The following is a 26,685-nucleotide window of genomic DNA, read 5'->3' on the forward strand; positions in this document are numbered from 1 at the left end:
TGTTGCCACATTTTCATAAACGGCAGTGTTTTGTGTGCTCACCGAGCTCGCTTTCTCACAACGTTTAATGTGTACGTGCATGGTACATGTACATGTACAGTACGTATGCACAGTATATGTACACACCGTGCGTGCGCTGCACTGATCTCTATATAAAGACTGGATAGCGGATATGCATACAACATTCACACAGTAGACTTTGCATATTGACCAATTCGCCCCCGGTCTCACGAAGATGGCCGCGTATATACGAACGTTCTACGCGTAAATACGCGCGCGTTGTATCAACAGTTGACGCGCATTTTGGTCACGTACACATATTATGATGTTCTAAAAAGGACACATTTCCGTAGTGATTATTATTTCAAAAACGCCGAAAAAGTGATTTGCGGCATTATAAAAGTAACCACGACGTTAGAAAAATTGTAGTAAACCTTGGTCAGTTGGTCAGTGGTGGTGGCCAAAATATAAGTCAAGTGAACCGCGACGTTACAAAAGAAATCATGCTGTCTATAAAGACGGCAACTTGTCCTTTGTAGATCACCAGCCGGTCTCACCAATATGGCGTCAAATTCGTACATTGTGCGGCTCTTTATTAGCTATCCAGTCTTTATATAGAGATCAGTGGTGCGCTGTCACAGAAGTTTCTCGTGGGTGACCTTTGACCCGCGCTGTGTATTTAGCAAGTTTGTATAGTCTCCACCGCAGTCGCGATATGCGCTGTGAGCGCACATCGTGTGAAATAGTATTTCGTTCATCATTTAAACTGACTATTAAGTTGGGAATTCTTTATATAATAAGTACACTGTATTGTTCTGCTGTACAACTGTAGGATTTATATTTCAATCGTTTGGAAGAATTACCACTGATTGTAATTATTTCATTATAATTGGAGCACTTTTTAATAATTGGAATACGTCTTTCTTTGTCTTTGCAGGGGTTCGGTTTTGTCTTTTATATCGGTCTTTAATTTTTTTGGTGGAAAATAAATCCCATAGTGAAAACAGTCTCCTGGATTCAAGGATTGACTCCCACCCCCCTGTTCGAACACTTGCCGGACAACCCAGGCCTAGTGCACGCCCCTACAATTCTAATAAAGAAAACGAAGGGGTTTCTTCATTTCATGACTCCGGTACATAGATATTCCACTAGAACATACCATGCGATACTGAATGGTAAGCATCGTGGCCTCCTTTCCGTATTTCTCTAGCAGCGATGTCTCCATGCCTAGCTGCACGGCAGTCCTCTCCTGAATGATAGGTCTGTAATTGAAGAGAACAGAAAGAAATAATGTCATTTTGACTTTAGTTCGACGCATTATTGTTAACCTTCTCTAGAGAACAAAATCCCAAGCAGCAGCTTACTGCCAGAGATTTTTGTTAATGTTTGTAATCACCTCAATGTGCGCCGTATGCACAAAACCTTGGCAGGTGCCTCAGAGGGTGCTCTTTGTTATTTTAATTTCGCAACAACTAAAGTTTTACTCATGCCTACCCATTCGCTGACCTCCAACACTACCCTAACGCATAAGGTTGATTGTTTACCTGAGTTGTTTGTGATCACCGATCAAGACAATTTGGCGTGGTTCCTGTCTCACATCCTTCTTGCGTGCAAAGGGTTGGTCTTCCGATTCTTCGATAGTGCCAACCAGTGGTATCAGAGTCTCTGGCTCGTTGCACATGCCAGCCTCATCCACGATACACTGTATAGCATTCACATTTCTCTGTATCCGTATGCTCCCAGCCTCATTGCATGTACACAAGACCACCTTGTACTTCTTGAGTTCTTCGGCCTACATAAAAAGGAAAGGAGACAATGTCTGGCTGTAGTTTTTGCCTCTTTTTTGGCAACCATTCATTTATATATGTAATTCCATATTTGTTTTCACATGGCAAATGCCATTATTTTTTTGGTATGTGCAGTTTTGTATGAAGCAATAATTGCCCGCAGTTCATTTTATGGACGCATCAGTAAAATGAATTGGGAAATCATGTGCAAAGAAAGTAAATTTAGACTGACTATACTTTGATTTGCCCCCAATAGACGCTTACAAACTGTTTGACAGGTAAATGATCGCGACTGTGTATATTTGTAAAGATGACTACCAAGTGGAATGTTCTTTTGCCAATGATCTGTGCCATCAGTAATCTGCATAGTCTGAATAATATTGATTAAACAAAATAGTGAAAGTGTCAAAACTGTGAGATCCATTTCAAATCTCTCCATTGGCCATAATCAGCTTATATTCGATACAATCTAATGAATTCGCTTTTTAAAGCCATAACGCATACCTCAGCTTCGTGAATGGCTCTCTTGTACTTGTCTTGTTCACGGAATGAAATCTTGTATCCTGGACTCTGGAATGTCTGCTCAAGGGCCAAGATTTCCTCACAGTGTCGGTTGGATGGCTGCCGGATGAGATGATGGAGTGAGATTTGCCTCAGATGAGGATCCATTTTGGTTTCTTTGGTGCTTCCAGCCTTCGATGCTCTTCCTGACTGTCCAGGTGTGGGATAGTCCTGCTGTTCAATCATGTTGTTGTAGACCCGAACTGCTGCTATGTTCAGTCGTAGCATGTAATCTAACAAGAAATGAGCGAGAAATAATTACATGCTTTTTATCTTAGGTGAACGCCGAACACTGATATTATTTTAAGATAAGAAAGCGAAACGAACAAACGTTGTTTAAAATAATATATATCAGGATATCTCACGGGCAACGACATCTACAGATTTGTTGGACGGTCCGCAATAGAGAACTTGTGGTCTTCTTCCCAAGGCAGGAAGCTGCTTGTTGACTTCCGTGAAGAAATATGTCAGATGGACACCGGTCACTGTCTTGCCCGTACCTGTAAAGTGATTAAATACAACAGTGGCTTGTAAATCTCACTGTCATATTCGGTAGAGTATTATTGTTGTTTATGGGTGATAATTATGATAAAGCAGTCAGCAACGTTAAACAACTGTAGATGCAAAACACTTTGATGTTTTAATATGATTATGTTAACAGAGTCCCAGGATCGTTCAGTAATTACAAAGTCACGATATCAAAACATACCTTTCCAAATCAAAATTCACAATATTAATATATTTTACAAACTTTCTTCTGTTTCTATATCAGTTACATGAGCTTGGTTTAGATTCAAGCCCAAGACTGAGCGTATCTTTTACAAATGTGCACAATCTGAATATGTCGGAATTGAATTGAACACAACTTACAAAAATTCGGCATGGACTTGAAAATCTACAATCATATCCATTTACAGATTTTTAAAACAAATTACATGAAACACGTTCAAAACTGGGGAAAAACACGTTAACATTATATTTCAAGCCAAAATTACTCTGGGTCATTGATAATAATCAAAACGCATTTAAAGCACTGGGGAAACAATCTGATGATGAATGACAATTATGAATATGGTATCTACAAGCCTAGTTTACCTGGAGGTCCTTGAATGACTGTGAAATGTTGCCGCAGAGCCTTCTTCAAGGCAGTCTGTTGTGATTCATTAGGTTTGGGAAATGGCGATCCTGTGATGGAAAAATCGTCGATCTTTCTACCTTCCTCGAGAAGCTTTCTGATGACCGGATCTGTGTGTAAGCATGCAGTTGCAGATCAAGCAAATGTTAAGACGTTTACAACTAGGTGGAAGTGCAAGAAATTTGTATAATTTAATAGTTGACTGAAGCAGCGTTCACTTAGACCTAACTTCAAAGATTTGTGTGGACAGTCACGAGATACCAGTATTATTGAAGGCTGTATCACATGTAGCTGAAAAATTAAGTAATAAAATACCTGTGTCGCTGACAGCAGGTATTTGGTGCATGCATATTCCTTTGACCAGCTCCTTCGCGTTGTGCAGATGTCTTACTGCAGACTCAAGGCGGCTATAAAAAAGCAAATTGATAGGAATTTTTTTTTTTTCGATTTGTCAAAATCAACAAAATTATTTCTTAAAACATCACAGTTGAAACGAAAATAATAATAAGTCATTAGATTTAAATTATATGCATGAGAAGCCGAGCTTGCGTACATCAATACCACAATTTGTATTGAAAAACTTAAAATACGAACTAAAATTGACAAATCAACTTAAAAGGACAATTGTGTCACGACATTTCAGACACATCAATCAGGAGGAAAATCGCAATGCTAAATGTGTTACTGATACTGTTACTCACATGTCTGAGCTGGCCTTTGGTATTAACTCGATGGTACATGTTGGTACTTTCTTACTCTGCTCAAACAACACATCTGGAAAAGGGGCCGAAAGTTGATTAACTCCAACTTTAACTTGGATCGTCCACGCGTCGGTTTTCTCTTCTATGTCCTCAACAAACGTAATGACTGCATGGGCAACGAATGTAGTCTTGGATGACTGAATGTGACTTTGACTGGATGTGGGGGTGGTACCAAGTTCGCGGAGCTTACTCTGTGCCTCGGAAGACAGAGGTACGTCCCTGTAGCGCATACAAAGGTAGTCACCCCGGTGCATACCAAAACTCCGATCACTGCAGAAAGTTTGCTTGATCATAAACGTCCCACTGTATTGTCGTTCTTGATCGTCAGTTTCAGCGCAGTGCCAGTCGACATCTACGTCATGGATCACGCAGCTTTCATCACTCACAACAGCGCTGTAGGCTGAGACCATCTGAATGATTGGCAGCCATACGGCCTGGTACTGTTCAACACTGCCTATGTGTGTAGGAGGGCGACGTGCTGCCTCTTTGGAAAAGCATTCAATTGCATTTCCTCGATGTTCCCCGCAAAGGCTCAGCTTCGGGGTGAGAAAGAAGAGCTGCATACATGGTGACAATATACCCCTCCGAACCTTTGCATTCAGCTGGACCTTCAACACATCGCCTCGCTTGAAGCTTCTCTGGAAATTTACGAAAGGTGAGGGTTTTCTTACATCTAAGGTTTCGCAAGTGACTTCTTCAACAGGAATGTCCTGATTCTCTGGTAGGTGTCGCTGATTTTGTCTTTTCGATTTTTTTTGTTCGGTAAGTTGTTGTTCCTCGTCTGCGCCCTTGACAGCCCTCTGAATCATATCGGTGTTCTGTGCCTGAATTGCTTCTAGAATCTCCTTCCAATGATCCGCAGAAATCTTCACAATCATCTGCTCCGTATCCAGAGTTAGCTGTGACACAAATCGTGGTTTGGGTGTAGTTGTACCACGCAACTCGAAGATCCTTTCTTTCCATCTTAGCTCCATATTAACATTTTCCCCATCAAACTCTGGCTTGCTGATTGGCTTCAGTAGATTCAGAGGACACGCTGACGGGAGGAAACGTCTGTAGGGAAATATCAGTTCCAGACTCGCGTCAGAAAATCCACCAACAAATACCTCGAACAACTGAGGGGCTTCTCGAAGCCTCAGAGCACACTGGAGGGCACGGGTCTTCTTCTCAAAAGCTTGGGAATTCAGTCGTTGTATGTTGCAATGATGAGAAATTGATGAAAGCTCATCTGTGTCATATGGCCGTTCTGACTGATGCAGAGTGCCTCCAGCTTTGTCGTCATTAATGGCAGCAATCAGCATTCGATGTACAACGAGATCAAAGTACCGACGGATCGGTGAGGTGAAGTGAGTATAGACTGACATGTTCAGCGAGTGATGACCTCTCCTAGATGTGTCTGGATGTTCTCCGGTGCTGATGTAGTCAGCAGTCTCTTGAATGATAAATAAGTCTGCTCTGGCCACGGCAAGCTGCGGGTGGTTTTCATCGCTGGTTATTAAATCGGTGATCGTAGTAATCTTGTCTTGCTTATCGACAGCTGAACGCAGTTGGTTCCACTTTTCTTTCAGTACGTACACGTCAACTTCATTGTGGACCACTTTTTCTAAAAGTCTCGACTGGAGTTCCAAACTGTTTGCAAGGTCTTGGGCGTGATTTTTCAACCATTGTTCAACATTTTCGTCACTTGGAGGAAGCTGCCTTCTGAGTGGGCTGCAGTCGGGATATACCTTCACAAGATAAATGGCCACGGCCTCGTTGGCAAGGAGCATCATTTCTTCTACCAATGAATGCGCCAGTGGATGTTGAACCTCATCTTCTTCAGCATCATGTGAGAAAGCAAACCGACCCATTCCCAGACGGATCCTTCTTCTCTCTTTTGCTAGCTCATTTAATGTCAAGATTTTTTCTGTGATAGTTATGTTATTGTTTCTCTTGCTGCTGGTCGACATGATGATTTCTTCTACGTACTCATAGCTCAGCTGGTTGTGGGAACGAATCACGGACCGCTCAATCTCAGGGTCACCCACCAAATTTCCCTTTCCATCTAGGGTGGCATAGACTGAAATGGTAAGTCTATCTTTTTGTGGCAGCAGACTACATAACTTGTTGCTAAGCTGTGGAGGGAGCATATTGATTGGTTTGGCGAGAGCACGATGTGGATAGAACGAGGTAGCCCTCGCTCTTGCTTCTTTATCAAGCGCGCTACCATGAGAGACGAAGTAAGACACATCGGCAATATGAATGCCGACTTTGTAGTTTTCTCCCACATAATCTACACTGAGAGCATCATCGAGGTCTTGGCTTTCTTGTGGGTCAATAGTAAATGCGAATTGGTTTCGTGCGTCACATCTAGACTGAATTTCAGCTTCTGGAATCTCCCAATCATCCGGAAACTTGCTCTCCACCTCCTCAATAATGTCAGATTTCCAGTCATCCTTTACTCCATAAATGAGCTTCAGAATGCGAAGGCCCGTCTCTTTGCATTCTGCTTGTGGGAGTTCTTCCGTGACCACACCCATGGGGTAAGGAGCATTGGCAAACCACTTCAGATATTCAACGACGAAGAGCTTGTGAGCTCGATCTCTCCTGGACACCTTCACATTCCTCACAAAGGGCGAGTCTTCCTGAAGTTCCCTGCTGTAACGGTAGATGGAAACGGTACAAAGGTCCGGTGATGCACGACTGGTCTTTATGTTCCCTCTTTTCTCTTCATCTCGACTAAGGACAAAGAACTTGGGGAGAGTGCGGTCAAGCGGAACCATTTGGTTGCCTATATGCTCGTCAAGCTTACAGACTACTTTTGATTTGAGGGCGGATCGAGCTGCCCTCTTGCACACGCAGATGACCTTCCCGTATTTTCTTTCGCTTTCTGAGACCACAGATTCGCGCGTGTCGTCGAATATTTCCACGATAACCTCATCTAAATTCAAGGCTCTTCCTCGTCTTATTTTGCTGGTGATGGAAATCTTCCCACACATTCCCTCATCAAGCGGGATGGCGTATGTGTGCCCGGACTTGTCACAATGGAAAGAACAGATCTTGAACTTGTCTGGACGTTGTTCAACTTGCTTGTAAGCGTTCTGGCGTTTTCTTTCGTCATGCTTGTCATTTCTCAAACCTTCACCAGAATCTGACTCTTCGGATTCATCAGCTCCCCTCTTGTCTCCATCGGTATACTTGATGTCTAGAACTATGCGATCGCTTTCCCGTATCATCCGAAACTTAGGAGGCTTCCTTTTCCATTTAACAGACACCTCCCTTTCGAATTCGGCATAATCGGGTTCGCCTATATCGACACCAGGATCCTCCTCTGACTTTTTTCGTCTACGCTCATCGTGGCTTATCTGCCTGTACAGTTCTCGCATGATGCCATCGGAGAGGATTGTATCATCGTCTGGCAGCCATGGGTCATCAATTGGTTTCAATGCTGCAGGCTCTGGTGAGTAGGTCGGTTTGTTGGCTTCTGATGAATGACCCTTTGGAAGAAGCTTGCCAGTTGATGTAGAAGCAGGCTGGAAGACCGGGGCCGAAGGGTTCAAACGCTGTTTAGCTGCTTCCATCTCTTGTTGGATTCCTGCGATAGTAGTCCCCTGTAAACAAGCGTATTGTTTGTGATACTTAAGGTTTTCAATATGGCATATGGAAGCACTTAAGGTGCTGGATTTTTGTCACTTTTTGGAAATTCTACTGTAACGTATGCATGGTCTGACCTGGTCGGTAAAAGAAAAAAACAACATCAAAATTGCGTACCGGTGGTTGCAGTGTTTTGTTGTCCTCGCAATCTTTCAAGTACCTTCGCCATATCTTGGAGCAATCGCCCACCGAGCACAAAGTCGATGGATCACCTACAACTATCAGAAGAGACTGTGCTCGTGTACACGCTGTGTTGAGGAGTCGGGGATCAGACAGAAAGCCGTAGTCGAATGTGTCGTCCGGGCGATTGGCCGGGCTTATCTTTGAAACAAATGCTGTTGTGTCGGCTTTGTTCAGCGTGCTTCGTGTTCTTACCGTGCTAATGATCATCACCCGATACTGTTTCCCTGTGTGGTATAATAACAAGAATAACGCACTAATCTACCACCATTAGTTACAATCCATATTACTTGACAAAGTAATGAAAAATGATTTCTAAATTTGTTAATCGTAAAGTTCAATGACTTACCCTGGGCACTCTGCACTGGTAATACATCTATGCTTCCCATCCCTCCTTTTCGAAGTTGAGTACGAATTTGCCGTATCTTCAACGATGAAAATTAAACTCATGATGTTTTAAAAATCACTATCAAATGAACTTAAAAATGTAATAAACAATATTTAATTTAAGTCAGGAGGATCTAAAGAAGGCTCAGAAATTTACAACGGCACCATTTGAGAAAAAAATTATTTCCAAGCGGTTGAAATTTAAAGGTACGTATAATAGAAACATCGGTGGGCACTCAGAAACGGACCAACATATTTAAGGAGAAAACCTTGCCCAAACTGAAGATATGGCTGGTACCACTTACCCAGTGAAAATGTTCCGCCTGAAACAATCGTTGACAGTGGTTAAAAAAAAAGTGTGCCCGCGGGAACAATATTTAAAAGTTTGATGATATTCGTTAAATATCGCGAAATGTACCCATCCCACTGGAACTTCAACGTCACATGCACAAACCAGCTGAATGAGAAGCATGTCTCGAGTGATGGGGATTGAGCATGACAGGGTGCGATCCAAGAAATGAAGCGGAATCTTTTGATTTTGAAGCGCTTACATTGAATCCACTTACGAGGCAAAAAGTTATGCGAAGGTTTCCCCTGTTTTCTCAAGATGTATACAGTATCAACCTAGCTAAAACGGGTTAGTTGTTATGCACCCTTTTTAAGATTACCAGCAAATTGATTACTTCACACATAAAAAATTAACAAAGAGCAAGTGATCCTCAATACTTTTAAGAATGTTTAATATACCTGCATTTTATACGATGCTACCACACAGATGCCATTTGTGTCAGGGTTCCCCCACTTATCTTCGGGCCAGTCGCGAAGCAAGTCCCGCACAGTTGACACTATCTCTGCTACCTGTTGGAACCGAAAAAAAACACCTTAAATATAACTAGATAAGGTCGTTATAAGTGGAAGCAAATGACATATAAATGCTAATAACGTTTTGTGAAAGAAAACCCATAGATTTGAATCTACCTCGTAGTGGTTGACGTACGACATGCCAATCTTCTGATCCTCTCCTTTCACCGTGCAGAACACCAACGGATGCTGGAATCTCGGGTGTGGCTCGTGTTTACCAACTGCTTTCATGATACGACCTGTGCGGGTTCCATAGTAAAATGACCCGCAGATGAAATCTAGCATCTTCTGACAGGTCCGATAGTTTGAGGACAGCAGAACACTGCCAACCTTCAGGTAGAATAGACGCTCCAGGAGAGATATGTGGAACTTAGCATGTCGGGCGGTTCCAGAAAATACCTTGAAAAGCATTAAACAAGTCATATTTACTTTATAATTAAGAAATCGGGTAAACATTGTAAGGATAAAGAGACGTAATCATACCATGTGGAACTTGTTTCAGGTTCGGAATTCGAAACTAACTCGGTACAGACCCACGACCCTGCTTTTAAATCCTGCTTTTAAATCTTGTCACACAACTTTAAAACTGAGTACTCGCATGAAAATCACTCAAGAATTATAATACCGTCAAATAGTCCAGTTTAGTTAGCTGCTTAATTTGAATTGAAACTTAAATATTACAGAAAACGATAAGTGAGTTGTGAAGCCTGAATTGTGTGGTTACCTTAGGGCTCATCTGTAGATGATCTCCTGCCAGAACTACGCAGGTACTTCCTGTAGCAAAGGTCAAAGGTTGCAGTACTTCCGTCTCCAATGCCTGTCCCGCTTCGTCTATCAAGATATGGGTGAAGTGACCATATAGCTCTGACGATGGGAGCCTGTAAGATGTGGTGAGTGTCGTAATAACAACACTACTCGCTTTGATCTTCTCCACGGTTGGAATCATAACCTTACCGTCTGCAACTTTGGTGTATTTTAGGACGATGTCACCAATGGTGTTGATGTCTCGAGTTTTTGCGTAGACACGAGTCATCTGCTTGATTTCTTTTGCTTCCACCAGCTTGTGCAGATGTTCGGTGATGTATAAATCGGCAGCACTAACAGAACAACAAATACTCAAAAGTTATTTTTTTTTCTATTAAATTTCTCTCAATTGTCTTTTGTGCATTATTTGGTGAAATTAGTATTTCAGTATAAACATGAAGATGAATTTTCTACTAACAGAGTTTGATCAAAATTTGCTTTTATAGTTAAAACGTAAGAAAATTTTGGGAAACAACCGCAGCCCAATTTGGCTGCGCCTAGTAAGCACACAACAGTACTGTCTGCAAACAAAGCGTAGACCACATACGCAGTATTAAATTAGTGTACATCAGCAAAATGCACGCTAGACAAGGAGGAAACTGTAAGCAAATCAACAGTTTTCTACTCTAGGCCTAATAACTGTTCAGCAGCGCCATGAAATTGGCCCAGAATGAAAAGTACCTGTTAGAGTGTGTGCAAATGAGAATCTTGCTGTCCGGACGTTCCTTTAAGGTACGTCTTACTGCCGTCGCCATAGTATGAGTCTTTCCTGTTCCAAACGGTCCACAAAGAAGCACGGGTCCAACTCCATACGTTGGACTTGCTTTACCTCCTTTGTGCCGACAAATGAATCTCACGGCTCTTTCCTGGTGAGCATCCGTGTCTGGTTGCAATGGTTTGTCAACGCGTGGAAGCCTTGAAGAAATCAAAAGTTTTCATAAGAAGGTTAAACTTATTCTCCGGATTGGGAACCGTGGATTCCAACGGCACAGTATTTTGAGCTGAGGTAGAGACCTCCACTATTGTCGCTTAAAAAAGAAGAGGAAAATTACAAGGTGAGCAAATAATGAATTCAGTATGTAATACCGTCTTCGTTGAGCGCATTATGGGCTTAGAAAGTAACATGCTTTATTCTTCATGTCTTTCTAACCTTTTTGATGTAAAAAGCTGGACTCGGATTCGCTTACGATTTTTTATTATACCAATTTCACATGCTAATTTTGATTTTCAAATCATAGTCAACCTTCTCCTGTTTGGATCCAGGTTTCACGACCTGAACTTATGGTCTCAGTGTTATTGCAGCTCAAGACTGCAGCATGAGCCCTTCCCTGCTCCTAAGACGTAGGTCCCGTGTGTGTTGTGTAATGCACGTAAAAGAGCCAAGTAACACTTATCGCTAAAGAGAAGGGGTTTGCCCCGGTGTTTCTGGCAGTGGCTGCAATATGCGCCGCAGCACCTTGTAAACCCTTATAAGGTGCTACATAATGGGTCTCATATTTTTCATAAACTTCATTTACCTGTCTTGAATAGTAGACACAATTTCTTGTACCTAATTATTGTTGGTAGATAGGTGCGCTATATAAGACTCCGGTATTATTATTATCATTATTAATATTATAACTCACTTGTTTAGGTTTCCTATAGGTGGGAAAACCATATCCATGTTCTGAAGGCGATCAACTGCCGAATGCATATAGCAGAGAGGGAGACGATCCAACTGAAGTTGAATTTCAACCCGGTGTTCGGTTTTACCTCTGAGGTCCATCTCCTTCACGCATGTGGGACTGAGCTTGATATACAGCGTGTCTTTGTCTTGCTTCCTAAAGTCATTTTGTTCGTCCAATATGATGGCTTCATATATCTGAAAGAGAGAAAATATCCTTCGTCATTACCCTTATAAAAATGTCACAGAATTATCACATAGTACTCACTCAAAGTCACAGTAATTTCCACCATTTGATCACACCATTGACAGTTCACAATGAATTGTGTTAACAAACGTGGATTTCCTGTCAATTGGGAACTGCTTGTCTGCATTATTTTAAGTGTCTCTGTGATTGACAGAGTCAGTCGCAGAGTGAAACATTTCCCGAGAGGTCTCCAATTGGATTCGTGAACAAAACATATGGGAGGTCTTCCTAAAAAGTACAAACAAAAGAGGGACAATAGGAGGTCCCCGATTACAGGCAAATACACACTAGTCTTGTGTGCCTGTGTGTGTGATCTGATATACCGTGCCCCCTGGAGACGTGCACACAATAGGGAACAAAAGATTGTATACGTCTCCGCAGGGCAATTTCTATAGATGAATACGTCTCCACAAGATTTTCACGAAAAAGATATATGGATTTCCTCAAAAATTAGAAATTTCCAAGGTTGGTTGATCCGTTGCAAATGGTAGAGTTTTAGAAAAGGGATATTTAGTCCGAATTTTAGCCAAGGAAGTTAATTCTGGTTGAAATAAGAGCTTTTTGAAACTTCACTTTTAAACTCGAAAACTTTACTACACGAGAACAAAGAAATGTCTCCACAAGAATACAAATTTCAGTATATGTGTTTTATCAGTATGAACACTCAACACTGTGAATTGTTTGTGAATGTAATTTCGTGAAATACAGATGATTGGACGTTTTGTTCGCAGTCAGTGACCAGTTGGGGTTTTAACGCACGGAAGGGAGAGGTACACTCTGCTAAAAGTTTACATCGCCAAAACGAGGTCTAGTAAAACTGTTTTAAAAGTGAGACAGCAGTAGCAGTTGTTTTTTTTTAAATCGTTTCAGCATACAGCAGAAAATTGCTGAGCTAATCTATACCATCCTATACCTTCTTCGAGTTAGCGAATTTCAGCATCATCTTGCGCACGTTCCTCTCAATGATTTGGCTGGTCTCCGAGTCGTCCATGAGTGCACTTTTCAAATCGACTTTTCCAAACAGGCTGCCGTCAACTGCATAATCCACATTGGTCGCTGTCGGGGTCTCACGTAAAATATGGTCAAGGCATTCTAATCTGCTCTCTGAGGCAAACCTATTTTTTTCAGATAGAGAAATAGTGCTAATAATTAGCAACTAAAATAAAGCAAATATTGTATGCTTAACAAAATGTTCATTTTTCCCTGTTGACTCATCTCGTAAGTCTTTAGCCTTTTTGTATTACCGTTTTAAGGTTTTTCTATTTTCTTTCTCCCTCTGTTTCTCATCTTTGTCTCAATGAGTATCAATAAGTGCCTATAGCTTCTTGCCACTTCTAAATAAGACGGGAGTCACGTTGGCGTAGCGGTACTTTCCTCGCCTTCCTCCGCTAAGACCCGGGTTCGAATCCCGCCTGGACCAATATGTGGATTGGGTTTTCAGTCCCTACCTGATTCCGTGGGTTTTTCCCAGAATATTCTCCTGGGCTTTCCTTCCACCTCTAAAAATGTAATTTCTTCTCATTGTCTTCTCTCCACAGGTTTCTTCAGGCTTGTGAGCTATTGTGATTAGGGCGCTTTCGAGGAATCCTTGGTTTCATTGCTAGAAATGATTAATAATAATAATAACGAATACCCATCTCATTCACTCACTTGGATATTTTGATATTACACTCCTGTTCTTCCAGGTACAGCATTCCGTGCATGTACTTTCTGTAGTTGTCCCGACTCAGCTCTCCTAGATCTTCAATGTCTAGTGGCGTTGGTACTTCATAGTCGTTGAGCAGCTGCCTTTCACTAGTTGAAGGTTGTCGGTCGCTTTCCGAGAATCTAACAATCTCCGGGTGTATGTCAGTCCACAGCTCAAATTTGTTCTTTTCCCCGCTTATCTCATCGGATTTGTCGTGCGGTGTATGCGATCCAACCAGGACCTGAAGATAATGATTTAAGAAGTTGGCCTCATCTGAATATTTTCCGGACATTTGGTTAAAGGCTAATCGTCTTCGGAAGATTATATAAAAAGCTACAAAAACTTGAAGTATTTGGTTGCATATACTGCTAAAAGATAATCGCCGATCAACACAGTATTTTGACAAAAGGACTTTATATAGCAGACGACTAATTTTCAACTTGGTTTCTTTACAATTACATTGTACTATCTAATTCTGTCACGGGACTTTTAAAAGTGTAGATTTGCAAAACAAACGGCAAAACATACCTGAAGTTTCCGGACAAGATACGGTTCAGTACCAAGGTCAAAGAGGACCCACTGGGAGAAGCGACCGAGGATCTGAGAGCGAAAGATGACGTCAAACCGATATGACCTCCTGTCCTCCTCTACAATCAGGTTGCCAGGACACACCTGAGCCTCGCTTTCATTAGCAGGCTGGGACAACCTGAAGTAGAGTCTGTTGTCGTCGTAGAACAAGCACACACGCTTCAGGAATTTCTATTTAATAAACACATACCGATAGTTAAGCTTCAGGATGCCTGGTCATTTTTAAACTTACAAAAAAAATACAGACTTACTTAGTAGATTGTCATTTTGTACTGTGAAGTTCACTCACAAAATAGTATCACTTTATTTCAATTTTGTCCCATCGTTCTTCTTTGCCTACCCTTCCTCAAACTGCTGCGCATCATTTACTGGAACAAGTTATTCTCAACAACAACAATGAGAGTGTTTGTAATTTAACTGTGCGGTTTTTCCAATTACATTTTCCGAGGTCTTGAGGTCAAGGGTGAATGACCAGGTACACGTGTATGCCGACTCCTTATCCTTCGTCTCTGTATCCAGAAACTGGACAAGATCTTCAGAGCAGTCGATGCGGACTCCAGGTAACCGCTCTGCAATCTGCGAAAAATTAAAAAGGAGTGTTCTACGCCTGTGGTTCCGAATTTTTCCAACAATTACTATTATAAACCGGTATAGACCATTCCCGGGACGCTGTCAATTTCATAGCGAAGTCCCCTTCAATGGCGAAAACATTGTGCTAGAAATGTAACAGAATGAATATGCACATATTTGGGGGTCTCGTAATTTGGGGGTCTCGTGGATTCCATTGCTAATGCACGTAAAAAGTGTGCTCGCGGGCACAGTTGTGAAATGATTGTTTTCTTCCAAATGATATCATTCTAGACGGAATAATTTCACAAGGTATTTGCTGTCATCCTATCTCTACTTTGAGCAAGGTTTTCTTTTGTTTTTGCAGTAAATCATTTCCGGGTATTATTATCGGTACCAATGGGGCCGTGACATCAAAATTAGCGACAGACCAACTCGGTCCGGTGCTGGAATTTTTCCCGGTCATCCGCCAGACGCAAAATCGAAAACCATCTTACCAATGGGGCGCTGTTCAAAAACAGATAATGGGACACCTGACACACCTCCTTTAGCGAGTATCGAGGTTCGTACTTTCAGATTAAGACTGGTTTATTTACCGCCCCTTCTTTTGGAGTCTAAAATATTATTGACCGGGTAACCGCTCCTACACTCGATGTATATATTAAGGTGGAGTTCATCTAAAAAGCTGAATTAGCTAATATCTTACCACATCCTTCCCTTGTGAAGCAGAGAAGTTGAATTTATCGAGGACTTCGTCCATGAACGCGTACAACCTGCACTCCTTGGCTTTCTTCACTTTCATTATTCGATACCGATGTCTTTCTTTCCATTCCTCTAACTCATCGACACCGTGTGCTTTCGTGCAGTCAGTGAACACGCATCTCCCATTTTTATTCCTGGAAGACCAAGACTTTCATTAAAAATGGCATGCTTAGTACCCATTTTCACTTACTCAAAATGAATTTTCAAATCAAATGGCACTTGACTAGATCTTTTGCAACAGTCCAGTGAGGACACCTCCAATCATTATCCGTACATTAAAGCAAAGAATATATTAAATTGTATTTAGTTCCAAAAAGACAAACTGGTGACTAACTCTGAACATTCTTGGTACTGTCCGTTGACGACATTCCAGGGCGGGCTGCGATGCTTCCACTGGTCTTTCTTGTCTTCGTCTGAGTTGACCTTTGACCAGTGATCCATGGTTTGGATGTGCTGCTGAAGCTGCCATTGTTGCGGGTAAGATTTATCGCAGTAGGAGCAGCGATGCTGAGGCTGAGGCTGGGGGCGTTTGTCACGCTGCGACTTCGAAGGGAGTGTTTGTGACATGACGTCCGGGGATGCACGCCCGGCGAACACTACGTCATCTAACTTGGTGACTGATAAATAAAACCAATATTTGCAAAGAAGACAACATCATGACTTTAGCAAAACTTAAGTTTTACTTCTGCAACTACGGGAAATACTGATTTTTTCCTCGATAACGAGTGTTCGTAATGATAATTCTTCCAAAGACAACATTCACAAAAAAGTGTCTTGCCAAAGGACATAGCTGACAAACTCCTCGATTATATTCTGACTTGCACAGCCTAGTGTCCTTTATTTTTTAGTCTAGGGTGTCATAAAATTCTCTCATAAGAAATACTGAACCGCTGCAAACTGCCTGCTGACTGGATTGATCTAAACGGAGGGCCAGGGGAAGGGTGAGATGGGTGATAGAAATTGACCTACAATATACAAACTCGCACCAATAAGAGTGTGCGGCATTGGCTCCTATCTTTATCAAGGATCGTTTGCCTTAGTAAAAAGATCCTACGACAGACATGTCGGGCCCCCTATTGTGGAGTGTTTCGAACGAGGTTCTGACAAGCAAAGTGGTTTCTGTTTAGCACATAAAATGACACTGTTACTCGTCATTAACGGAATAGGTCAAGTTTACCACATTATTGTTCTAAGACTTACGTTTGTGTCTCCCCATATAGATCCACAGGTCTTTCTCTTCTTTGAAGTGTGGAAACCAACATTCTCCACCACGCTTGCAAGCATCACCAGATGTACAAAGTGTCGGAATAGGGGGTGCGTTCGCATGTCTCCGTCGCACCTTACGCCATTTCTTCTTCTCGCTGGAGTATACAACCACCATCCTGCATCTCTTCCAGTCGTGTTCGCCTGGTGAGCCGGCACACACCAGTGGCTTGCTTCCTAATCGTTGTTCAACTACATCACCTCGTGAATAACATATCCCACACACGTGTTTGATGTCACAGTGGAAGATTGGAAGAGATGCGAGATTTTTCGATGTTGCTTGGTAAGCAGGGCACTGATCTTTTGTCTTCTTGGAACTTCTGGTCTTTTCGTGGCTGAAATTTGACCAAATAACATTTTCATATTTTTCTTATCAATGGAACCATCGCCATTCCAACAGTCCAAGTGTCAGCGAGCATACTTACTCCATTCTGTTGAAAAAACTAAAATAGGTTCTCCCCAACAAACATAAAAGTATTCCAAAGTCTATGTTTCCCGGAATGGGGAATCTGTTGATGATCTCACCGACATAACGAACATTTTTCAACAATCGGAACACGTATGGCCATGCAGTAATGCCCCTCCATGTGAACTTGAAGTGGGCAACAATATCCACTCCTTTGTTACAGATTCACTTGATGAAAAATGCTTACTAGAGATTACAGAAGTCTATGTTCAAAAGCAAATATCATCAATGTTGGTCGGAAAAGCAACAGGTCCAGATGGAATAAGTGTGAAAATGATTAACATATCGTCTCCGTACATAACTAAATCCTTAACACACACATCTTTAACATCTCGATAAGATGCGAACAATACCCTAATGAGTGGAAACAAGTTACGCGTAAACAGGTTGCGCCTATTCACAAGGGTGGAGACAAGTGTAATACAACTAACTTTCGGCCTATTTCAATTTTCAATGCTGCCGATTGTCTCTAAGATTCTAGAAAGATGGAAACACTCAGCAGTCTATTCATACCTTGATGAAAGAAAGCTGATTCCTTGTTGTCAGTCAGGGTTTAGGCCATTACATTTAGGCCATTACACTCAACTGAAACTACCTTACATGATTTAAGGAACACATGTTTTCAGGCTATGGAGCGTGGGAAAAAAACAGGCACTGTTTCTATAGATTAAAGTAAAGGATGTGACTCTGTTAATCATGTGACTCTCCTAGATGAACTTGAACGGGTAAATATCTCAATCTCTGTTATCAACTGGTTTAATTCATACCTAAGTCAACGTGGTCAATCTGTGAATATTGAGGGCAACATATCTAATGCCATACCACTTAAGACCGGCGTACCACAGGGATCAAGTTCTACCAGTGTTGCTGAAAAAGAGAACAACTTGAATACAGACCTAGCGAGAATTTACGATTGATGTGTCAGAAACAAACTTACTTTAAACGCCAGCAAAACAAAATCCATGATTATTGGAACTATAATAACAGTCTGCAGTATTGGCCTTAATGTCAGTATTGCTGGTAGTCCAGTTGTAAAGGTGAATTGTAACTATTTAGGTGTTGTTACTAATGAAACTTTAGGTTGGGCCCACACGTCGACACGGCAGGGACCAGTTTTAACTGTTTAGGCATAGCCTGGGTAAAGAAATGTAATAATAATAATAATAATTATTATTAATCATAATAATAATGTGGGGATCTGCCCCATATCTCTTACATTTTAAACTGCACTGTTAATTTCACCTTTACTTTGTTGCGTAGCAACGAGAAGTTGGTTTACTTTTGACTTTATATTATTCCAGCGCCTGTATAGGAAGTATTTCTAGCTACTTTTTCCAATGAACAGTTCATTCAGACACATATAGGTGGGAATTACTTTCTAGTACTGCTTTGTGAATTATCTTGAATCTTTTTGACATTGATTTAATGATGATTCGAGCCATTTTATAATCTTTGTATATTTTACCGCACAAGGATGTCTAAACTAGTCTTTCGCGTTATTTGGTTCCGCGGGGGTCTTGCCCTTTTATGTGGCTGAAGCCCTGTGGTGTGGAGCTCACGCACTATTCCGGCAGCAAAATACATAACAAAATATTGGTTCTGAGTCTACAGCCTGGTCCACTTGGAGTGTCCGTCCACCCCTTGGTGTCCGGTTCAGTAGGTTTGAAGAGTGTTTGGTACATACTTGCGACGGTATTCTGCATTTTTCGACCTTTATAATTGTTTTAACTTTACCAAATGCACATAGCACAATGGGCGGGCCGTCACCGCGTTATAGTGAATTTTGTTTTAATGTTAGGCAAATTAGGACAGAGTTATGGGAATTTCTGCTGTCCCCATAGCGTCTTCGGTCTCCATAGTACCGTGGGACAACACACGCGTGTAGCGGCTGTAGCCCCCACAACTACGGAACAAGTGAGGGTGTGCACGCTGTATGTACACACGGTACGGTGTAGCTTAAAGGTAACAATCCTTTGTGATTGCGAGGATACTCGCTAGGAGGTGTAACATGCATGTAATTCATTAGTACTTATGTTTTTATGTAGATTTGCAGGGTGCGGTTTGTTTTATTATCCCGATTCTGTGGTGGTTGGAGGGCAGCAATAACAGAATATTGTGACATCAAAGCTAAACACTGTCAATCCAGTCCATCCCTTCCCTTACTCGGAGTTCATTCTCCAGCCTTTGCAATAGGCTAATGGGTTTTAAAAGGAGGCTAGAGGCCTCATTGGAAAGAGCTTGCGATTAAAACAGAACATCACCCCCACTTATAGATATTTTAATTGCGATTGAGACGGTTTCAGTAATTATCCATTGATCGTAATCACCTCCTTACCTTACAACAGCTGCTGAATGTTCAACTTCGTTTCGTTTGGGGGCATTGCCAGTTTGTTTCTTAGAAGACTTCACAGGCACTATTGAAGAAGGTACTCGTACTGTCTTGTTGCTTGATTTCTTTGGCCTTGCCCCCTGTCTTACCCACTGTTGTGATGAAGATGATGCAGGCCTAGATACTGTGGGAACAATAAAAATGTCATTGAACATGAATAGTGCTCTCGCTTTGAGACCTAAATGTAGACCGAAATATTGTAACCTCCCTGCCCCGGGTCTGGTCAGAATGACGGCACAAGCACTTACTGACGATCAGATGACCAGTGTTCCTAAAATTTTAGTGGATGAGTGGAAGGGGTGGATTACTAGTGGATTGGGGATTGGAGTGGAACCCACCGTACGACTGTAACAACATACAATTGGAAACGAGAAACTAATTTGACCTCTGTATTGGTCAAACTTTCTTTCACGTCAGGAGAAACAGAAGTGCTAGAAGTGAATTTTCTTTATTAAATCCTGCACTACCTTTAACAGGTCGGGTATACAATTCTTAGTTCACAATTTAAAACATGCACGAAGTTAATAGCCCAATCATAATCTACCAATAGCTCGGGAACCAGTCTACTCACAGGGCCATGCACATACTATAATAATCCTCCAACTGGGCAAAATCTGTCATCACCATACAGTTTGTGTAATATTTACAACATACATATGTTATTATTATTATTATTATTATTTTTATTATTATTTATTCGACCTCAACAAAGAATTACAAACAGTGATACAAACCCAAACAAAAATTACACAAAGGTGGTTGAAAACGCACAACAAAAGAAACGTATAAACATGTAATTTAAATTATTAAAAAATCATGAAGTAGAGGGCATGCACTTAAAATGACAGCTGGAGTGGGCTTCCCAAATGGGAGTTGAACAATAACCAGTAAGACACAAAAAATCACAAAGAAAACGATTATGTGGGTCAGGGACCGCAAAAGCGAATCTAATCACTGTTGCTCGGAAGCATGCGGACCCGCACATAATGACAAATGAACGGGACAAAAAAGGCAAACAAATGCACAAGAACAAGATTACAAATGGCAGGGAAATAACACAATAAAGGGAAGCCCGAAGATTAAACTTAAGATTAAATAAATTGCGCTATAATGTGAGCTGGTCATGGAAGTGTGTCTTGAGACTGGTTAGAAATGAGTTTAGTGAATTAAGCACTGCAGAATCCCGGATTGAAGTAGGTAAGTGATTCCAGAGTCTAGGAAAGCGACGGGTTGGTGAATGGAATAAAGCATCAGTACGAGCAGGAAGATGACGAAATATGAGGATGTTAGGATGACGTGGATTAATATGAAGGTTCTCATGGACGGATTCACAGTGTACTAGACCGTATAATACCTTGAATACAAATGAGCACAGAATACAATTTCTTCTGGAAGTGAGCATGGACCAATTGAGCTGATGGAGTCTTTCCTCATATGACATTTCCCCCCTCCGCTGACCTAGAACAATACGGGTAGTTGTGCGTTGAACACGTTCAAGCTTTTGTTGATCAGCGGTGGTATAGGGGTCCCAAACAGGTAAGCCATATTCCAAAATAGGAAGGACAAGGGACCGGTACAAGCAAAAGATGGCAGATGGAGAAGCTCCACGTGCTACTGTCCGGATAAAGCCTAAAAGACGGTTAACTTTTCACATCACAATATTAAGGAATTGAAGGTAAATGTCACAAAGCTTTCCCCATAAAACTACTTTACCTGTTTTCGTAAAGGTTGGCTCTGCACCATCACAAATCTGTTTAATCTTCCGTTTCTTTTCGCTGGGCCTGGAGGAGGTGTTAATCTGGAAATCAACAATTTCTTTGTTACATGTAGTTTATTCACTTATACAACTGTCTTTAATCCCAACTGATTGCGTTAATATGTGCACTTACAAATTAACAATCTAAGCGAGGTGGCCAGTGGTATTGTTACCATATGGAACCCTGCAAAGTGGGTTTTAGTGTGACACCTATGCAGAAATGCTAATTCTATGTCGATTCAATTTATTTGATCCAGAATGTCTAAAAAGTTCGTAGAACAAGCTATAGTGATGATGGGAATACGTAACCAGTCTAATTTACAAGTGACAGTCAGTCAGTGAGATAGGTAACCAGTCTAATTGCCAAGTGACAGTCAGTCAGTGAGATACGTAACCAGTCTAATTCTCATGTGACCATCAGTCAGTTACTAGGTGACCAGTCTCCTCCCCATGTTGAAGTCAGTCAGTGAGATAGGTAACCAGTAGCCAAATGACAGAAAGTCATTGAGATGGGTGACCAGTCTAATTCACAAGTAACAGTCAGTCATTGAGATAGGTAACCAGTCTAAATCCTAAGTTACAGTCAGTCGGGGAGATATATAACTAGTCTAATTCACAAGAATGACAGTAGAGATAGGTGACCAGTTTAATTCACAAGTGACAGTCAGTCATTGAGAGAGGTAACCAGTCCAAATCATAAGTGACAGTCAGTCAGTGAGAAATGTACAAGTCTAATTCACTGGTGACAGTAGATGACCAGTCCAATACCCATGTAACAGTCAGTCAGTTAGATAAGTAACCAATCTAATTCACAAGTGACAGTCAGTCAGTCCGTGAGTCAGTTTGTGTCAAGTCGGCCAGCCCTCTGGGGCCAAAATACAAATAGCATAAAATGGTTTACAATTCCTCTAATAATATTTTAGCAGGTTTGTGCGGTTTGAATCAAAATAATTTCCTACCTTACTGGTTTTGGCAATTTCTTTATTGTGAGAAGGAATCCAGTCTGTGTCGAAAGCCTTTGAATCCGACTTCCGTTTGGTTGCAGTTGCAGCAGGCATTAGATTGAAATGCACATCCAGTAGTCTTATTATGTATATTACTTCGGGGTTTGCTTTTACCTGTAAAATATTTAATAAGATAAATGAATATCGAATTCGCACCTCTATGTCATTATCATAATGGGTCAATATACGTACAAAAAACCATGATGATTATGGACAATGCATGTGTCGTGGTTTAAGTGGGAATCCGCGCAAAGTTGGAATTCCCACTTTGTCCGGCTGGGCAATGTGGGAATTCCAATACTGCCCGGCAAAGTAGGAATGCATCTAAAACTTGCATATTTACAATTGTACTTAGTTTTCAACGTTCTTTAATGATTGGCCTGCGAACATTAACACAGAAGCATACTGTGTCAGACAGCCAAACTGCCCATTGTTATTTGTTCTTCATTGCACTGCTACTGACCCTAGTCAAAGTTAATTCGCGTCAAATTAGATGTATTTGCTATTGATAAGGGGTTTTGAAATTATACCCATATAGGTAATATTCTTACATCGCACTGCTATTCAACCCGAGCAAAGCGGGAATTTTGGTCAATTCGGATGTATTTTTTGATAGGTATGGGGTGTTCAAATAACACATGAGTAAGATCCCCACACAGCGCTACTACCGAACCTGGGAAAGGTGTAAATTTCTGGAAGTTTTGATTTAATTTGCCATAGAAAATAGGTGTTAAAATTACCCATATTCCTACATTGCGCTGCTATACTGAACTTGGGCAAATTGGGAATTTTGTAAGTTTTGATGTAATTGCTATAGAAAAGGGCAGATAAAATATACCCATGCGTAATATTCCCACACTGCGCTACTACCGAACCCGGGGAAGGTTGGAATTTCGTTCAATTTTGGATGTACTTTTTTTTTTATAGGTATGGCGTGTTGAAATGACGCATGGGCAATTCCCACATTACTCTACTACTGAGCCCGGGCAAAGTGGGAATTTTGGCCAATTTTGATTTAATTTGCTATCGATAAGGGGTGTAACACACATTACCCATTGGTAATATTCCTACATTGCGCTTTTACTAAACTTGGGCAAAGTGGGAATATGCTTGAGTTCTGATAAAAGGGCAGATAAATTTACCCATAGGCCTAGTTAATATTCCTACATTGCGCTACCACTGAACCTGGGCGAAGTGGGAATTTTGATTTAATTTTCCATAGAAAACTGGGTGTTAACATTACCGATACATAATATTACGACACTGCGCTACTACCGAACCCGGGCAAGGTGGGAATTTCGTTCAATTTTGGATGCACTATAGGTATGATGTGTTGAAATGACACAGGGGTAACATTCCCACATTGCGCTACCACCGAAACTGGGCAAAGTGTGAATTTTGGGAACTTTTGATTTCATTTGCCATAGAAAAGGGGTGTTAAAATTCCTACATGTTAAGTAGAAGCGCAATGTGGGAATATTGACAGTCGGTAATTTCAACAGCCCTTACTTATAGCGATAAAATAAAAATCTATCGAAATTCCCACTTAGACAAGGTTGTAGCGCAATGTAGGAATAGTAATTTCAACACGGTCCTATTAACTATAGCAAATTACATCAAATTAGAACGAAATTCCCACGTTGCCCGGTTCTGTAGTAGGGCAATGTGGAAGTGTTACCAATGGGTACTTTGAACAGCCCTTATGTATGGCAAATTACATCACAATTGCCCGTAATTCCCACTTCAGCGGCCCTGGTTCTGTAGTAGGGTCATGTGGGAATATTACCAAAAGGTACTTTGAACACCCCTTATGTATTACCTCCCTCTAGCTTCAAAAGGGTTCACAGGTGATTTTAGGAAGAGATATTGATGTTAATATTACATAAGACAATATTCCCACTTTTGCCGTGCAGTGTTGGAATTCTCACTTTGCCCTGGGCAAGTTCCGAATTTACCCAGATTCCCACTTTGCGCGTGACACGTACATGCACACAACAGTGCTGCAAACTGCACGAAGCACAGTTCATGAGTGGCCGTTATAATTATGTTCATAAAAAGTGGGGAAAATACCAAAGCTGCAATATAGCGAAACACTATTAATCTTTAATTGACCTCCCCCCAAAAAAATGATCATAAAACACGTGACATGCAAAATATCTTACCGATTCAGGGACCTGACCGAATAAGAAATAAGCGAACATCTTGAGAAGGCCGCCACCTATTTCGCAGCTTATGGCAAATCTGGCTTTCACACGCTCAACTTCCGCAGGGACAGAATTAGGATCAATCTGCAAGGCTAATAAAAACAAAACCGGAAACATTTGATAATTTCCATCAGTGGACAAGCTTTTGGACGAAAACCTGAACGATTTCGCTTAAAATAAAAAGAAATTGCTGTTGTTTTAAGTCTAAATTCGAATTGTTTGTATGTACCCTTTGTTTTTCTAATAAGGGAAACTGACTAGGCGAAATTTTATTGTTGAACAAAAGAATTGACGCTGCTCCAGTCAGGTTCAAACCCCGCTCCAGTCAATTTTTTTGTTTAAATTTTGTTTTATCTTAATCTAATTTATTATTTTATTTTTTCATTTCACCATCATTTATCATTATCCTACCTGTAAATTTAATGTTCAAATGAAAATTGTATTCGTTTTTAGCAACAATAAAAATTTAAAAAATCAGAAAAAAAATGCTCACCTTTTTCAGCGTCAGCGTGTGCTTCTCGGTGTGCACCCTGAAATAAAAGGAACTTGAGAAATGAAAACAAGACAAGTCTCAACTCTGTAGTTGAGGGCTCTCACTTTCACACCGACAGAAAGGTGCCCCCTTTTCTGGATAAGTGCCCCTTTTTGGTGCCCCCCCCCCCAAGTTTGAAAAGCGTTCCGCCTCCTCTGCATAGCACATTCTTTCTTGGGACGGTTTGAGCAATAACGGTAATAAACTGTAAATATCACGGGAAATGGACAGTGTTCAACGGGTTTTGTTTACAGTGTATCCCAACACATACCGTAATGCTCTCATATTTCCAAATAGTGAACACTTACTGGACTCACTCACTGGACTGAAACTAGGGACCAGGCGTTTCAGAGTGAAATTCGTTCATTCAAATAAATCGAGTTTTCACTCGAGGTCCACTGGATTGACTCGTTCTTTAGAGTATTTCAATCTTAAATTGGAGTGATTCTCAATCCAAATCCTCTGGGTCTTAGTTTTACTCTTCGCGAGTCCGAGTCCGAGTCTGAGTCCGAGTCTCGAGTCACAAGCCTGGACTCCGAGTCCGAGTCTCGAGTCACAAGCATGGAGTCCGAGTCCGAGTCTCGAGTCACAAGCCTGGAGTCCGAGTCCGAGTCTCGAGTCACAAACCTCAAGTCCGAGTCCTAGTCAAGAGTCGCTTTTTCTCAGTTGTTCACCAAACTAATAAAAATAAATTTAAAATTATTTTTCAATCATCCATTCTGTCTTTTAAGTAAATCCCAGTGTATATAGTTTACCTTGTGTGTGTACATCTTGTTTAGATCCAAAATTGTGTTTTCCTTGTAATTCCTATCCCTAAAAAAACCTCCTCCATCCCTTCCGCTTCCATGTTTTATCATCCAAACATTATTCCTCAATGGTCCTCTCCCATCACTACCCCGTGCGCGGCCCCTAGAAACGATATTCCGCGGCGCCCTGTTTTGTCTATGGAGTAAAAACCAAAAAGGAATGCTACGTTCGTCGCACAAATACGTAACATTATGTTTTGTCTTTTGATGAAAATACGTGACTCACTCACATGTCACCAAGCTCGAGTCCGAGTCATCATGGTCGAGTCCGAGTCCGAGTCCGAGTAATTTTCCAATGTGACTCGAGTCGAGTCCGAGTCACGAAAAATCGACTCGAGTCCGATTCGAGTCCGAGTCCTGGACTCGAGTCCTACGAGTCCTGCTCATTGGTTGTATTGTGCATGCCTTATTGGACATTAGAAAGCGATAGGTATAGGGAGTGAGGGTTAAAGGTAAAAGAGTCAACATTTTCTTTGACTGCGGCGTCGTCGGCTACGGCTACGTTATAATGACCCGTTACTGGAAACAAAATGTTGCCATGCATTTTTTTTTTCAGTTTAAATTCCATGTTTGTTTATATTTTGGCATAAAATTTTATTTAAATTTGTCATGGCTCGAACTATTTTGCGATACAAATTAAAG

The 26,685-nt window shown here is 41.2% G+C and overlaps 1 protein-coding gene across 1 annotated transcript in view; it reads right to left on the reverse strand.

Moving 5' to 3' along the window:
- LOC119723188 (helicase with zinc finger domain 2-like) overlaps positions 1-26,685 on the reverse strand; it is a 35,556-nt gene that overhangs the window by 4,822 nt on the left and 4,049 nt on the right. Inside the window, exons 5-30 of the mRNA XM_038193748.1 lie at positions 25,199-25,235; positions 24,664-24,797; positions 22,457-22,615; positions 21,454-21,539; positions 19,688-19,852; positions 16,824-17,221; positions 15,958-16,240; positions 15,568-15,757; positions 14,733-14,870; positions 14,235-14,465; positions 13,670-13,947; positions 12,933-13,134; positions 11,735-11,970; positions 10,791-11,024; positions 10,030-10,402; positions 9,423-9,704; positions 9,192-9,302; positions 8,407-8,482; positions 7,995-8,284; positions 4,185-7,834; positions 3,799-3,890; positions 3,444-3,593; positions 2,714-2,848; positions 2,292-2,581; positions 1,545-1,792; positions 1,160-1,262 (exon numbers count right to left, since the gene is read on the reverse strand). Of these exons, the coding sequence (XP_038049676.1) occupies positions 1,160-1,262; positions 1,545-1,792; positions 2,292-2,581; positions 2,714-2,848; positions 3,444-3,593; positions 3,799-3,890; positions 4,185-7,834; positions 7,995-8,284; positions 8,407-8,482; positions 9,192-9,302; positions 9,423-9,704; positions 10,030-10,402; positions 10,791-11,024; positions 11,735-11,970; positions 12,933-13,134; positions 13,670-13,947; positions 14,235-14,465; positions 14,733-14,870; positions 15,568-15,757; positions 15,958-16,240; positions 16,824-17,221; positions 19,688-19,852; positions 21,454-21,539; positions 22,457-22,615; positions 24,664-24,797; positions 25,199-25,235 (8,571 nt within the window). The remainder of the gene's footprint in view (positions 1-1,159; positions 1,263-1,544; positions 1,793-2,291; positions 2,582-2,713; positions 2,849-3,443; positions 3,594-3,798; positions 3,891-4,184; positions 7,835-7,994; positions 8,285-8,406; positions 8,483-9,191; positions 9,303-9,422; positions 9,705-10,029; positions 10,403-10,790; positions 11,025-11,734; positions 11,971-12,932; positions 13,135-13,669; positions 13,948-14,234; positions 14,466-14,732; positions 14,871-15,567; positions 15,758-15,957; positions 16,241-16,823; positions 17,222-19,687; positions 19,853-21,453; positions 21,540-22,456; positions 22,616-24,663; positions 24,798-25,198; positions 25,236-26,685) is intronic.

Source organism: Patiria miniata, unplaced genomic scaffold (genome assembly GCF_015706575.1).
Source record: "Patiria miniata isolate m_02_andy unplaced genomic scaffold, ASM1570657v1 HiC_scaffold_16, whole genome shotgun sequence".
Classification (NCBI taxonomy): Eukaryota; Metazoa; Echinodermata; class Asteroidea; order Valvatida; family Asterinidae; genus Patiria; species Patiria miniata.